This window comes from Cygnus olor, chromosome 1, assembly GCF_009769625.2.
Source record: "Cygnus olor isolate bCygOlo1 chromosome 1, bCygOlo1.pri.v2, whole genome shotgun sequence".
In the NCBI taxonomy this organism is placed as follows: Eukaryota; Metazoa; Chordata; class Aves; order Anseriformes; family Anatidae; genus Cygnus; species Cygnus olor.
The window spans coordinates 190,755,164-190,772,387 of NC_049169.1; the positions used below are offsets into that span (position 1 = coordinate 190,755,164).

The 17,224-nt window shown below is 36.3% G+C and overlaps 1 protein-coding gene across 21 annotated transcripts in view; it reads right to left on the bottom strand.

Annotated features, from left to right (window-relative positions):
• ZMYM2 (zinc finger MYM-type containing 2) overlaps positions 1-17,224 on the bottom strand; it is a 90,715-nt gene that overhangs the window by 33,180 nt on the left and 40,311 nt on the right. For 16 of the 21 annotated variants that reach the window (XM_040544044.1, XM_040544043.1, XM_040544045.1 and 13 more), the window contains 4 exons: positions 11,316-11,466; positions 10,410-10,525; positions 4,477-4,593; positions 3,979-4,129 (listed from right to left, as the gene is read on the bottom strand). In XM_040544044.1, coding sequence (XP_040399978.1) covers positions 3,979-4,129; positions 4,477-4,593; positions 10,410-10,525; positions 11,316-11,466 — 535 coding nt within the window. The remainder of the gene's footprint in view (positions 1-3,978; positions 4,130-4,476; positions 4,594-10,409; positions 10,526-11,315; positions 11,467-17,224) is intronic. The other 5 variants (XM_040544058.1, XM_040544059.1, XM_040544061.1 and 2 more) reach the window with 1 other exon arrangement.

The window sequence follows — 17,224 nt, forward strand, 5'->3', positions numbered from 1 at the left end:
TTTAAATAGTTTCTGTATGTTTAAGAATGAAAGCAAACATCAGCAATGAAAGGGGCACAAGCAGGCTTGACACACCTATGATATGATGCTCTGCTGCGCAAGAACATCATACCAACTGCTCCTCAGTGCAGCTCCCCACCTACTGGGGAAGCCCAGCAACTCTAAGCAAGTCTCAGTGATATTTCATATCACTTAACATTTTGGAAATCTGTTAATGTTTCCAGCAATAACAGCAATCTCTGTAATTTCAGGTTGATTTCTAAATTGGTTGTGAAACATTTGACTGTAAGCACTTGTAAGTAGTTTAAAACACTTGTATTTAGGCTGTTCCCAGTATCTGCAATGTTTTCATATAAATCTAAAAATCAGCTAAGCATTTAACAGTATACTTTATCTAACGATCTACTGTCCAGAAATGATTGAAAAGATGTCAATCTAAAATACGCAATGCTTTAACTAAATACTTATCTTTCCTAGACATACTAAGATCAGAACTCACATAATTTCCTAAATTCTTTTTCTACTTGTCAGCTCTATAATATTTCAAAAGGCGTTAGATTCTACGTAGATGAAATATCAGAACTGTTTAAATTTAATTTCCAGAATCGTGTACTTAGACCCATATTTCTAGAAACATGTAAGCATCCTGTCAAGATTATAATATAGTTGCTGTTTTCATAGTTGAATTTTCTGTATTATCCATTTGAAAGGAACTTCCAAGTTACTTCCAAGTATCAGATAACTGAGTTACTCCGCAGCTTACTGACCTTCTTCCAAGAAGCAGACTACTGCATATGAATCAATGTTAGTAAAATTCACATCACAAAATTATTACAATGCCTGTATTATTTAAATTATAGCACTTACTTCTATTGGAAAAGATTAATTATATGCCAAATGAAGAAAAGGGATGGAGATACTATTCTAAAACAGTTCCATTGCTGAATTCCCAAAGACTGACTACTTTTGTACATGAGACTTGAAAAATCCCAAACTCAAGATCTCAGGAATAACAGCTTGCACAGCCTATCCTCAGTTGTCACTCATGTGACTACATATATATAAAATTTCACAAGCAACTCTGATTATCTTGTTTTAGCATACATGACATACATTTCATTTAATTTAGATATTGTTATTTTGGTATGCCTCCCTAGTCATAAAATGCCAGCACAGTTTAATTTCCTAAGTCTCAGCACCAGGGGGACAGATTAACTAGTCAGTTCAGGTTGCTCATCCTCCACATAGCATCTGAGTTTTGGACAAAAACAGAAAAAGCATACTGTATCCCATGAAATAATTAATAGCCACCTTTAGCATGAATCATTTCTAATTATACATTATTGCAACAGAAATTTCAGCTGCTCACTGCACATATTTTCAAATATCTCAATAGACATACTAAGAAACAGAGTTGGAATGAAACTGCACAGAAATACTAATCCCAGAGACTTTAATGTGGGTGTCAGGGTTTGTCAATTTTATGTGTGTATAAATTTAGAAGTGTGTACATGTGTAAAAAACCAAAACCGAAAAAACAAAAAAAACTCAGGTCTGAAAAATGTGAGTAGAGGAATGATGGCATCTTCATTACTCCAACTAGGTCGGCATAAGTAGTCAAGGGGTATTTGTGGTTGATCTTATATATGTTTCCTGTAAGTTTGCTTGAAGATGAACAAATAAGCATTCTTTCTGAAATTTCAACATCTGTTTAATTTCTATTGATTTTTACTCAGGAGCCTTCCTTTATAAATAGACACCTGAAATTTGCCAGTATTTTCCACTAAGAGTTTTATTTCTTCCAGAAATGACAGTATCTTTTGTAACTGAGTACCTCAGGTATTTCTTCTCAAATCATAATATATTGTCTTCTGGTGAAGAAAAACTACATCCTCACCAAAATGGTCTATGTTGGTAGAATTTATCGAAGAATAGTTTGCAATATCAAAACTAGCATGACCTCCATATCAAATGAGTTCCTTTCCTATATCTACTAGCTTTTCTACTTTATAAACAGTTGGGCGTGTATTTCTGGAAAAAGCCTATGAGATCAAAGAAAAATTAGGGTTGTTTGGGTGCCTGTAAAGTGGGGAAGAGGAATTTATCACCTCTGATGATAGAACTTTCATTTGTTTACCTCCACTCAGTCCACCTATAGATCTTGACGCCTTTCACCCACATCACATCCCCACTTTTAACTCCTGAATTCCAAAATTTCTGCAGCAATCTATAACAATCACTAGATCTCCTTTAAAAAACTGACCCAGGTTGTTTCTACAGAGCTTCTGTGCAGATCAGCAAGTCATTTTTATCAGGTAACAGGTTTTTTTTCATATGCATCACAAAGCAGACCTAAGCTTCTGCTAGCAGATGTGTGCCATACTTATTCAAGCTACATCTTATTTAATGGTGCTTTTCACTACCTTCTCTCTGTTATTCAGTGGTTCAGATCATCACACCAAGACAATAAAATTCATTTTAACAGTAAAATTTGATGTATTCACCCTCAAAGATCACCTCTGCTCTCAAACTGGAATTCCAACACATGCAAACTTGGGACCCACACTAAAACTTTCAGTAATGGATTTCCCCCATTCAGTAACTGTATTTATGCAGGAAAGAATATTTCTTTCCTTCCTCAAATTTTCCAATAGGAAATACAAACCCTCTCACTCCAAGCCTCGTCATAAAGAAATGTCTCTATGGGAGTAATAATATGGTATAGTTTGCATTATGAATCTTATTGATTTCATTGTGACAGCTGCCAGGGTTTGAAATGAGGAAGTCCAAAGTATCCACAATAATACTGGCATACACTGCAATCTCCAGGTTCAAAGAAGTTTGCTCTTGTCTTTGAACACATTTTGTGGAATTGTTTATTCACAGAAACAATATCTAGCTAGATGTTACTGAGTGTTGCAACATACTGTAAAACTCTCCACCTATCACTTTGCAGTCCAGAACACAAGAAAGTAATGATGGTGGAGAAATCTATGCCACCACACTCCATTCATCAAAAACAAGAAATTCCAAAGTCCAGAGCTATAAAGGAATATTGTGGAAGAAAGGATGCCTCCAGCCACACACTCCACTCCTCTCCAAGCTAACAGGACCCTGATTCAAGTAAATTGGTACATTTGCTGTTTAATCTGCTTGAAAGCAGAGAGCCTTCAGCAAGGTTTATCAAATGACAGTGAAAGCATTATCATATGAACTACTAAAGAAAAAATACATATATATATATTCAGTACATCCTCCAAATATAGGTCATCCAAACTTGTAGTTAAACTTCTAAGATTGGGATTACATATCAGTTATCAAAGGATAGCTCACCAGAAGTGGAAGACAAGACCGTATTTTTCTGTTTCTATTAACATGTTCAATGTTTTAATGCAACTTAAAAGAATACTATGCCAATATACCTCTTTGCAAGCTTGTTTTTTTGTTTGTTTTGAAAATTCTAATCATTGATCAGGAAAATTACAATGACTTTAATCAACATATATCAACAGGCATCACTGGAGCTATTCCTTGAATGACCTTTCTAAGCTAACATAGAAAGAATTTCCATTGTTGTATTAAATTTTGAAAATACTAATCAAACAGAAAGCTTGGTATTCCTCAATGCAGGTAGTGTAGGGATAGGCTTTGCTGCATAAATTTTTTTTAAAAGAAGAAAATATGTAAAAAAAATTTGTGCATATGCATACATGTGTATGTATTTACACACACACATTGAAGAGAGATGTCCAGTCTTCCTAACCTGAAGTAAGTGGTCAAAAACTCAACAGAAGACCAGAAAAGCAACTCTGATGAATTAACAGGCATATGCATGTATGATGAAGAAACTTGTGTTTCAGCATCAAATACAACAGAATGAATGGGTACCTTAAACTTTAACACGAAATATGAACACAGTATGTCAGCTGCAGTAAAACTACAATGACCAATACCTCAGAAAAAAAAACACATACGTACCTTCACTACAAAACGGTCTTTTGATGCCAGAGAAATTCACCGTCTCATGCAGCGTTTTTTCCTCTTGACAGTATTCACAGTATGTAACTATGCAGTGCAGTTTCTTATAATCATCAGAACATGCTCTGCTGCAGAACTGATACACTTTGTTCTAAATGCAAAATTGCAAAGCATCATGAAGAGGGTTAACATTAAATTTTAAGATCTGGGAAGTGCAACTTTAAATAATAGTTTGCCTTTAGGACACAACTGTTACATGCCACATAAATAGATGAGCAAGCACACAATTAGAGCATGACTTCTGGTGCTAAAAACAAGCAACTCTTTCTCAGGCTCATAGCAAGTCCAACAAATAGTCAACATTTCATATGAAAACGTGAAATAGGAAAATACGCCAATCGAGTTATCCAGAAAACTTATATTGCAGTTATAGGTTTAAACTTTTGTAAACACTTCACCATTCTAAAAATAATGGGGGAAAAACAAAACAAAACTTACCTCCCATTCCAGTACTTCTGGCTTTGAACAAAAAGAACTTTTGCAATAGTTGCATTTCAACTGAATATCAGTGGGAGAGATAAACTGACCGTTTGTTGAAGACTGCACACTGAGAGTCTGAAAAACAAAATATACATACACATCACAAAAAATAGTTACTCTTAAAATGTGTTTTTTTTTTCATTTAACCCACATTGTTTGAAAATCTAGGAGTTTATAAATAAAGTCAGCAGCATTTCTAGGCAAAAGCACAGCAGGTTAGTCTTTTACCTTGACATCTTAGATTCTCTAGTCTTGAATCTTCACCCTCTCTTTCTCAGTATTTCTTTTATCTTACCTTTCTAATGTCTGCCATTTGCAACTATAATGTATAAATGGAAAAAAAGAGTCTCCTAAAACTGAACACCTGTTAATCACAAAATGTGTATTTTCAGAAAACTATAATTCACAGCTTGCCTTACTTTGGTCACAGAATTTCAAACAAAAACCTACAAAAGCATTTTCAAATCCAAACCTGACCAAAGCAGATTATCACCACCTTACCTAATCATATCACTTCAAAATACAAATACTAAAGTAAAAGGCCTTCAGCAATAATCTGAGTAAATGCAGGGTTTAAGATTAAGAAAAAACTAGCTAATAGTCCTAGCTGGCCTCAATCATTGTGGCTGGAAGATGCAACCATTCAAATAGCCAAGTCCTAAACAAAGGTTTTCATATCAAGAAAAATAATATAGATTTCATGCAGGAATGAGAATTTAATTATGTAACTGAATAATTCACTTAATGCATTTCTGCAGTAATCAATAGAGAACTCAATTTTATAGCATTTGTAGTCTCCCAATAGGTTGTTTATAAGCCTCCAAGACAATCTTTTGCATATCCTTAGATCAACCAACTACTGGCATGTTACCCATGAACCGTTCAAGACAAGGTTTGAATAAGTAGCGATCATGGACACCCAAAGAATCCAGAACATAAATTTCTTACGTCCATCTTCTCTGCAAGCTTTGCAACAAGACATTTTTAAAGACACTCTCTTTACATGAGATGAAGAGGTAGTAACAAATCTACATTAGTGAAAATATAAAACATTTCTGTTACAGGATACTTTGCTTCAGGCTGCCATGTTACTAAATCTTCATCTACACTAAAAAAATAAATTGCGTTAAGACTGGTTATTGATGTAAACCTTCACATAAGCAGGCCAATACTGCTAAGTGTTAGCCAGCAGAGCCAACAGTATTGGTTTATGCAGATGCTCTACTTCTGCACCAGTTTGCGGACATTAAGTAGTCATACACATTTCCCGATCGTGGACAGAACCTTAGAACCAAACAACAGAAAAGACATCACCTTTATCTCAATGGTCCATTGTCCCTTAACAGCTTGAAGTCTGATGCCTACATACAGTATTTACTGGTTTTATCCCTCTATATCCTGCAAACCTCTCTTCTGTTGAGAGAGATTTACTAGATTTTGGCTGCTCTAAATAGGTTGCTGAAGAGTTGTACTAATATAGGAGCCACAAAGGCATTTTGACATCTGCCCTGGTTTCAACCACAACAACATCAAGGTCCAACCTCTGTATTTCTGCATTTGCAGGTTTCCTCAAAAAGCAAACACCATTCTCAACACGTGCTGCCATATGGATTATGTAATTGCAATGAAAGCCCTAGAAGCTGTGGTTGAAAACAAAGGGAAATCAATAAGCAACTATAACCCATCACATCAGTTTAGAAATGAAGGAAATGTTAAAAAACTAGCAGTTGTGACGACCCGTAGAACACTGAAGATAAAGGGAAGAACGAAGATGAAGCTTATCAAGCACTCACAAAAAGAAAAGCAACTGTATATTTTCCATGTCTATAGTTGCCATTAAATGTGGTACCGCAAAACCCTATCTTGAGGGTTACAGCATAAAACACTGGGTTTTGTTGTTTTCTAATGTATGGCACGTTCAACTTCTTTTCCCGTTTGCTGTGGTAGAAATGTAGGCCCTACCAAGTCTAGGGGACTGGTAATCGAAGAAAAACAAAAGCTGAAGATAAGAGAACAATGGAATTTTAGACTGTTAAAAATTCAAACTAGTTTTAAAGAATATTTACACTTAACTGTAGATAAAAGCTATCTGAGTGATTAAGCATTACTGCTTCTAAAACAAAACCAGTGTTGCTGGTTGTTGCTTTTTTTAATCATAAAGTTCTATGGTCAAGTAAACATTTTCTACAGAAATCAGTAAAGAACTGAATTCACATTACTGAAAGCTCTAAAACAAGCAAAAAATAGTTGTTAAACCAAGAGTTAATCACAACATGATTTAGTTGCCTCCTTAAAGTTCCCATTATGCTGCAATTAAAGGCTGCTTCTGCATAGTATTTTAATGAGTCAAGATGTCATGCATGTAGCATCATCCTGTCTTGCCTCTAAATTACAATATGCTTAGAATAGAGAATATCTTTAGGAATTATCTGGAAGCATTCTTACACAAAAGAATCGATAAGATCACAAATTTGTTAAAGTGTTTCACAGGTCACCTTGAACATCAAGGATTTATTGATGTTATGCTTTACCAAAGATATATTTGAAATCGTGTGCGTGTATGCGCACATATGTACATACACCCTTAAATGGAATCTTAAATTCAATCCCCAAATAGTTATCTTTAATTTGGCTTTTCTTGAGCCTGAACAACAAGAGCATGGAAAGTGCCAAGCAAGATTAAATATCATTGTAAAGCCATTTTCAGGCTTCAGTGCAACCACCACAAACTGCTCTAAGCTGTCAAGTTTCAACTGAACGATAGACAGACACAGCCCAGGAGTCTTCTGAGAGGACCAGTGTAGAAGCACAGATTCTGGCCTGCCCCTGTCATTATCTGCAGCAATAAGTGACAGAGGTGGTATCCTTGCTCATAGCAATACAAAATCAAATTGTGGAAACATTTCTGCGTGTAAATGTGTATGTGGAAGGTGTAATAGGCAGCCAAACATTTTTCTTTTACTAGTTCAGGAAAAAGAATTTTGAAAGAATTAAATTGTTCTCTGTTAACATGAAGAAGAAGCAAATATATATGAGGCAGGCACCCATATGGACTGTACAGGCACCCATATGGCATCATACGAACTGTGCCACAAGGAAAGTTAGGGGCAATTAATTAAATAGGGAAGGAACTAAATACTCCCCTTGCCCTCACACACACAGAACTTCAACCATCGCACAGAACCCTCAAATATTTTTTATTATGATCAGATCTGAAACATTATTTCTCTAAAAAGCATGCCAAGCATCCCCCACATGCTTCCCATTTCAGAGACAGAGAGCAAGACAGAGATGTAAGGAATATGAGAAAGAACACTTACAGACATCATAATAATGGTTAAGGGAGAGATCAACACAACCATGGAAAAACAGAGTAACCTGCTTAAAAATGTACTTTTAATTCTTGCACAAACTGGTTCTAAAACTCTTCAGATCTATCCATAAATTGAAAAATAAAAGCTTTAGCAATAATATTCTGAAAACTTTGTATAGACTTATGGTTTGGCAAGATAGCTTGTGTTTTAAGACATTTATACTTTTGCTAACTTGGGTAAGACACTTGTACTACAGCCTCCATGTTCACAAGAAATAAATTAGCAGCTTTATTTTTCCTTAAGAGACAAGTTCAGTGCAAGATCTTCAACTGACCCAGTAAAGTTACTGACAGCAAAACTGGATTTAAACAACACAGCTTCAGAGCAGTTCTGTCCTTTAATCTCCAACAATGTCCTCCAACATGAGCATGAAAGAAGACAAGATACAGTCCCACTATTCTAATACCAACTATCCAACATCAATCATATTGGGCAGGCTATTTTCTTTTTTACCCTCTTTATTACAGGGATGAATGCTCTTGCAAGTTGTTTGCACGAAGATGAATACAGATATAGATGTAAGTTGCACAACAAGTAGCTCAGCTGAATCTCTCAAGCATTTGAATAGATTAAAGCAACAATTATCTAGAAACATAAGGTTATGCATAAGGTAAAACGACAACCAACCCTAAAACACTGCAACCAAAATTAGGAACTTAAACATTCCAATCCATCTGTAAACCAAAAGGAAGCTTTTGCAGAAGGGAGACACAGACCTTGAACAGCAATTATTCCGTTGTGAGAAAGGCAACTTCTAACAAAGAAAAAAGTACAGGAAAAACAGGCACAGTAAGAGAAAGGGATGAATACAATGCCAGAAAAAGTACAAGAAAAATTATCTTCATTAGTAAAAAGTGAAAAATATGGAGAATCATGATGAAGCAGTTGGGTTTTTTTTTCAAAAGATCATTGCAGAAAGCATTCCAATGTGACTGAATGGAATAAACTGCGTTCTCAATTTAGGTCCAGTTCCTATGTGTCACTCAGGTATAAGCCCCCCCATGGGAACACAGAGTCCAAAGCACACGTTGCAGTATACTGTCCTCTCCATCTAAATACTAAACAAACAGAAGAAGCAGTTCTTATATTACCAACTTTTATCTAATGGTGAATATAATTTTATTCTTCTAGACAGTGAATACATGAAAACTATCAAAAATCAGAATCAAACAGAGAAGATTATCCAAACTACCTGTAAGCAAACGACCACCTAGCTGTCCTTGCTGCTGCTGAGGACTCACAGATTGTACACTACAACTTTGAGGAGAGACTTCCATGTCGTACTGAAACTATAAAAGAAGTATTAGCGAGGTCTCAATAAGATCAAGAACCCACGAAGACATCACTGATCTGCAGTTATATTCCACAGTGTTGCTAAATATTGATTTATCTGCGAATCCAAGAAGGCCCGGGTTGTACTTGTCATTCACTACCTTTATTTTTCTGCCTCAAATAGCAGAAAGTTTTCATTCTGAGCACTCTTGGGGCTGCAATCAATTGTAAGACCACGTAGAACGAAGTACATGCTGAATGAGTTTGCAAGAAGTCCAACAGATTTGTCATTACATACTAACAATCCACATCTATTTTGTTAATCAGTTCCATTTAGACTGCACTGACAGACATCTACTAAGTTGGTTAGGATGAAAGCACAAGAACAGGGCAACATGTTGGAGGTCCCATCCAGGGAATGTTAAGGAAGCAATTATGAGACTGATTTGCTTTCCAGTAGACAGAAAACTTAAAAGTTTCATGACAAATGGGTTAACCCTATACAGGTGTAACTGCCTCCTCACATGGTGTTGAACAATTATCAATCAAACAGCACACATTTGGGGAAGCTCTTTTTTACATATACAAATTGAAACAGTGTCTTTGAAACGTTCTTTGATCATCTAGACATTAATCACCATAACGCATTTTACATATGCTTTAACTAAGTCATATTAAAGAGATGACATTTTCAAAAAGCGTATCAGCCTCTTACAGTGTGCCTACCATCAGGCTTGCAACAATCCAATTTCTGGACATAATTTAAACAGCTAGTTTCATCTGTAAAAGTTGTAATGACTTAGAATCTAACTTTCCATTTCAGAGAGTCACTATTCCCCATGTCACAAACCTTTTTTCAGCACAATATCCAACATGAGAATGTTGTTACTGTATTTAGCATAAAAGAGATGAAAATTGTTGGTTATCAATGCACAGCAGCAAAACTCATCTCCATACAGAGGCTGGCATGGGAAAAATAAGATGGGTAATGGTATTACTTTGTGTTCACTTACAGCATCAAGGAGAAATGGGTTATTATTATCCTGTAAGTTTAAGATAGTAACTAGTGTTATTATTATGAAACAGTACTTTCGAAAGAAATGGTTACGAGCCGGAAGCATCTGCTATGTTAATTGTAAGTCATAAGCACGTATATAAATGCAAGCTTGCTTAATATGCAAATATTTAACACAAACACAGGTAAACAAATATTTAGGGAGGAAAATATTTAACACAACAGCTAACCTGAAATTTAGCTACACAACTGGAACTGCAAAAGTTGTACAGTTTTCCATCAGGCATTGTGGCTTGATACTGAGGTAAAAAGTTTCGTTTACAAAAGTGGCAAATAATTTCCATACCTAAAAGAAAAACGTAGTTTACAAACAAAGTAAGTACAAAATAGTAACGCAAAAAATACTGGGTTACAGGTCAACTTTTCAAAGTAAAAAGCTAAAATTTGTCTGTTTTCCAGCCAGCTTCAGTAAGTCACATAAAACAAAAGAAATTGTTTTTGTTTTTTTTTTTTAATTCTGCCATTAAAGCTAAGCACCACATGTGAAACAGCACCTTCTACAACATTCAGTAGAGCGTTTTGATCTTAAGTTTGATGAATTGAGATCTATGTCTGCTTTGCATACTGAAGAACATAAGTTTTGATTTGATTTACTCATTCCTTTCACCCAGATTAAACAGTTTACCTAGAGAATGTTTATATACAGTATAACTACCTCTATCCTTCTGCAAAAGAAAAAAATTATCAATTATTGCTTGAGGAGATAAAATGGGGTGGGGCCAAGACAAGAAAATATTAATTCACATGTGTGGAAGTTGCACTGCCATTCTGTGGCAGAGAGCAGTTTATGTTGCAACGTTTTCCCCCCCCCCCCGGAGACCTTAAGACAGATGAACTGTTTCAGAAATCAAGCAAAAATACTAGTGAGGAAAATGACCCCTCATGGGTCCATCTACTAGTGTTCAATATAAGATGATCTTTTTAAAATCTACATTTAAAAACCTATTAAGACACTAAAAATCTGCAGAGATTCATTCTAAAACAAGATAACCCACCCCCACTGTTCAAACTTGGAAAAAAAAAAAATCAGGTCTACTCTTTATCAGTGACGAAAATCCATCACCCTTGTCACTTACTTTGTGATTTTGAATATTTTGATTTGTGTGTGTTCATGCATGCAGTTGAGCAGTATGGCTCCATATATCCATTAGGTCCTATGCACTGAGTCATGTCAAAAAACCTGCACTGAGCTCTGCAGCCAGTACAAGATGTTAATTTGCCATATTTCTAAAACATAAAACAAAGCAAAACAATGCATTAGTTAAAACCATGTTCGGCTTTTGTTTTTAAATTATAGTATAATAAATAGAGGAAAACTTATTTATTTCTGCAGTTCTCTCATCAGAACCTTCCTATACTGACTGACTCATAATCATTTTCTCAAGTGCAGTCAGCACTTGTTGTTTCTCTCTCCTGGGATCTGGCTAAAACTAAATTTCTGTGTAAAACAAAAAATAAATATAAAAATTACACACCCTGAAAATAAAAAGAATATTAAAAAACCACCCACTACCTACAAACTGTGATTAGAGTATACAACAAGTTCTGCTGAGTTGGAGGGTTTGAAACGACGTTGTTTCTCTCTCCTTGATGGTTATATGGACAATGGTTTTATGACAAGAAATGGGAGTTTGGCATGATGAAGGATAAATAATGGTGCTAAACTTGGAAGAAAAAAAGTTATACTCTTCCCCCAAATAATATCCTTAATGTTATCAAATACGAGTTAGTTGTAGCAGTTTCTTGGTAACAGCACCATTTGGAGAACTTCTCTAGCTTTTAAAGTCTCCTAGTTCCAGTCCACCAGGCAGGAGAAATACACTGCAGAGTTCCTATACTCCCCATTTGACCCACCGAGGAACTGTGACTCCCATTAACCTGAAAACAGACTCAGTTCTGACATCTCAACACAGCAGTCAGTCAGTCAACAGTGTCCCACAAAACAGAATAAATGTTATATAAAAAGCATGGAAAAGTTGCACTGAGCAGAAATACCAGTGACAAAGTAAGTAGACAAAAATCAGTAGTTTTGACCTGCCACACCTATTATTTACCTAACAGTGAAGTATGTAGCCTATGCACCATAAAGCAAGTTTCAGTAAAAAAACGTCTAAACACCTTCCCTGGCCACAGAAATTTATAAAGGCTTGGATAGCAATCACATTAATTATTGAATTTGAACAATCACGAGTCTCAGATCAGACAATCTCTGCTTATTGGGTATTACAAAATACCCTTCTGACACTTTGGCATGTAAGATTTCTTCCCGCCGTCTGTTCAGGAATGATTTTGGCATTGCCTCTCCTCTTTTTCAAGGCTTAAGGGGAAAAGAAATACAAAGAATCTTTCACATCTGCTCCACCTTGATCAAAGTAACAGAAACTTAACTGGGTATCTTTGGTCTTCCCATTTCTAGTTACTGACATTTGAGAACTAGCTAAATCCAGTCTCACAAAAACAGAAGAAACTTAGGGTAGCATAAGATAACATATTCCCTATATTAAAAATGAGCACGTGTAAACATACAAACATACAAGCTTCTGCCACAGATTGGGTGTAGCATCTTGCACAGACTAGCAAACTTTAAAGATACCTCAACAACTTCAAAATTTGCACAACACTTTGATGAAATCTTTGCTGTGGATTTCCTCCAAAAAGGAATCTGTGCCAAGATAGCAAGCTTCTACCTAGAGGAAAATATTTTATATAGGTCCAGGATCCTTCTTTCCCATCTTACTTTTTTTTTTCTTTAAAAATGTTCCCCAGTACCTGCTAATCAGTCCTCCTAATGAGCCACAATACTGGAAAAATTCACACTAAGTACCAAGAGCTAAATGCAACCATTGTACTGTTCTATGAGCTGCAGCTATTCTGCCTATATTCACTCATCTCCTCTGGCATGCTGAGAAGAGGAAAGTAGAAAATACAGAATCCTTCAAGTTATACCATCTAGAACACAGGAGGTCACGCTTTACATAAGACTTTACTTCTTGAAAAAATTTCAGTGAACAACGACCATCAAAAAATCTGCACGCACATATAGCCTTGGTACCTCTAGAACAAAACGAAATAAATCTAGAAGCACTGGTGCAAATATGCTGACATAGCTTAACAAAGTACATTAAGGAATATAATCAGAAAACAACGTACAGGCACGTGGAGCTCTCAAAAGTTCTTGGTCTGAAATAAAAATCAAACAAAGCCACAACAACTCTATATCAAGATGAAAATATAATATATTATAAAAGAATTTATAGTAAGCTGATGAGAGCATAACTGGACATGATTCACTGTATCAAAGGACTTCATGTTTGGACAAAACCCCTTGGAAGTAGAAAAAGCATTTGCTAACCAGTATCTCAATACGTCAGAGTTTAACTGGTGTCAAGGAAGGCTCATGCACATCAAGTACAGTGCACCGCCATGTCCATTATTTCTGAATTTCAAACATCCTTATAATACTGGAGTTGTTTACTGATTTGACACTAGATCTTTCAGACTTAAAAGCAACAAGAAGCATCTTTTTTACTATCTGTTAAAGCTACCAAATCCAGATCCGAAGTATCAATTTGCTTATAAATATTCCATAATTAGAAAGGACAGCTTTTTTTTTTTTTTTTTTACCTGCCGAGTTTCCCTAGAACCTTAAACTATGCTAGCAGTACAAAGACCACGAGTTCCCCCAAAAGAAAACAAATCAAGATGCAGAAGATTCTCTCATGATTATTGTCACAGCACTTAAGAGAATTTAAGCATTTCTGTATTACTAGCAATTTCAACATATGTTGTTACAGGAGTGAAGGGTGGACAGCGGTGAAGGAAAAAATAAAACTTAAAAGGCTCCAAACCTCTTCAAATTTATCGCTCCCAAGGACTCATCATCATGTCCTTCAAGCTGAACTTCTGGTGTATTTTTATTATTCTTTTCAGCATTCCCCGAACTTCTAAGTTTGAATATTAAAACCATTCAAAAACTAAAAAGTACAACACTGCTATAAAAGAAATTAAAGTGCTGATAAAATACCTGAAAGTACTAATCAATCAACATTATACAGCTGCATTGCACTTTTTTTTTTAGTAGTCCAACAGAAAGGCTTTCCCCATTGACAATATCAACAGGCATCCTTGTATTGTCCCATGTTTTTAGACAGCCATAATGCAAAACACGAATTTTCTCTTGTTCTCAAGTGTGAAAAGTCAAGATGAGACTCTCACAGTTTTGTACTCTCACATTCATCTCAACAGAATCATAGAATGGCTTGGGTTAGAAGGGACCTCAAAGATGACCTAGTTCCAACCCCCCCGCCATGGGCAGGGACACCTCCCACTAGATCAGGTTGCTCAGGGCCTCATCTAACTTGGCCTTGAACACCTCCAGGGATGGGGCATCCACAGCTTCTCTGAGCAACCTGCGCCAGTGCCTTACTAACCTCTGAGTGAAGAATTTCTTCCTAACCTCTAATCTAAATCTCCCCTCTTTTGGTTTAAAACCATTCCCCCTCATCCTGTCATCATCTGACAGACATAGGTTGCCTTCCATCTCTAAGAATTTGTAGTATTAGTTTCAACCCATAGAAAAAGTAAAATTTGAGAATCCTTTCTCTAGAAGTATTCTTGAAGCTGGACTAAAGCAAACAGAAAATTGATAGAAACTAAGTAGAACTACATTAACACATTGGGTATAAGAGCAATCACAAGGCATGGATTTATGGCCTGGATGCAAGACAAATTATGGTAACAACAGATCCACAGAACCAAGAATGGTATGAGGGTCACTATGGCTCAACTGTTGTCTTGTCCAAGATGAGAACTACAGGAAGTCATATGAAGCTCAACAGAAAAATGGTAAAAACAAACAGCAGGAGTTGGTTCTTCACCTAACAAGGTCAGCAGAACTTCTTACTGAAGAGAGTCATGGATGTTAACACTGTATGTGTGTTAACTGCAGAAGTACTCAAAGAAATTCATTTTAAAAGGGAGTGGAAAGTTATACAAGTTTTAAGTGATCCCTCGATCTAGAATCAGAAGTACAAAAAATACTTAGGACAAAATATCATATATATACCCATCCTGTTCTTACTGTTCCCTGTATGTCCACCTACATACACTGCAGGCATTGCAATTCCTGCTCTGAACCAGTAGTTGTTCTCATTCTCTTACTACGTAAGATTTTTCTTTTTAGTTCAACTTGAATATTTTAACTATCCACAAAGAAAAATGTGTTCAGAAAAAAAAAAGGAAATGAAGAAAAATGTAAAGCTGTCTCAATGCTGTTAATGTATCACGGTCATGAGACCAGAAAACTTTACTGGTAGAAAGAAAAATGAAACAAGGAATACCAAAATCTTCATTATTGACTAAGAGGGAAGGAAACACAGAATACAAGACTTCATGACTTTATTTTAAACATCACTACTTCATTCCTCATTCCAGAAACACAGAATCATGCAGGGGCCTCCAAAGGTCAAAGTCCAACCTCCATCTCAATGCAGGTCCAGAGCTAGCTGCTCAGTTCTTGTCAAATTTGAGTATGTCCAAGGATGGGCATTCCAAAACCTCTCTGGACAACCTCTGAGTGTTTCACCACTGCCATAAATTAAAGAAAAAAAAATCCTTGCATGTAATCAAATCCTTTGTGTTTTCAAATTGTCTGTTGCCTTTCAACCTCCCACTGCACACTTCCGTGAACATTCCAACTCCGACCTCCATATAATCCCCTAGATCTCCCTTTAGCCTTCCCAAGGCTAAACAAACTAATCTTACCCAAGCCTGTCCTCCCACGTCATGTGCTCCAGCCTTTCAAAACATCTTATCTTGGTAGCTCTCCACCAGACTTACTTTACTCTGTCCATCTTTTTCATCCAGGTTGATCCAAAACTGCATACCTTGCTCCACCATCAGTCTCTGGAGTACAGAACAGAGGGGAAAAAACACCTCCCTTGACCTGCTGACTACCCTCTTGCTAATACAGCAACAGGTTGTCTAAAGAGGCTTGTGGAGTCTTCATCCTTCAAGATACTGAAATCCCAAATGGATATGGTCTTTGACAAGCTGGCTCCAAGTGGCCCTGCTTGAGCAGGGCAGTGACACAACAAGAGGTGCCCTCCAACTTACACATCTTTGCTGCAAGGGCACACTGCTAACTCCTGTTCATCTTGTCATCCATCAGGACACCCAAATCTTTTTTTTCCATAGCTGCTTGTTTGGCAGTCATCCTTCCATTCCAGATGGAAGACTGACTTGCACTCTCCACCATACTTGTACTCTCCATGATACTTCAGGAGTAGACAAGAATGATTATAGACAAAAGCTTGCACATTTTAAACTAGTCTCTGCTTCAGTTCCAAAGCTTCAAAGATGGAATGAGCTCAGAACCAACTAGCAAGAGAAAATATCCGACATTTTCCTTCCATGCACCTCTTCTTGAAAATTCAAAAACCTCCATCTCCAAGCTATCCCTAAGAGATTTTGCAGAGTCCTATGACACTATGAGTACATTTATGGCCTGCAATTTTAAGAAAATTTCAAGAAAAATACTGCTATAGAATTAGCAAATAGCATCAATTCAGTTACTAATAAAAAAAAGTTAATCTACAGGCAAAATTTATAGAAAACAACAGCATAATACCCTCTGATGAGGGGAAGCTTAATGTCCGACTACGTCTCTCCCTCACTCCTCCACCTAGATTCTGCATTGAGATGACCTAATTTTAGTTAGAACACATTCATATTTGACTTCTTCCAAAGCATAAAGTCTAAAGCAAAAGTGGAAGCCTGAACATTCTTGTCTTCTTCCATTTGATTCTAAAATCACTCACTCTTTCATGACATTTGTAAACTCTGTAATAGGCTTAATCCTAGAAACCAGGTCTACTTCTCATGGTAAATAACTAACAAAAGAAATACGATAAAACACTCATGCAAATTCTTAGGAGTCATTAATTCAGTATACACTTCAAGTCTTCATTCTGTCAGCTAGGATAGT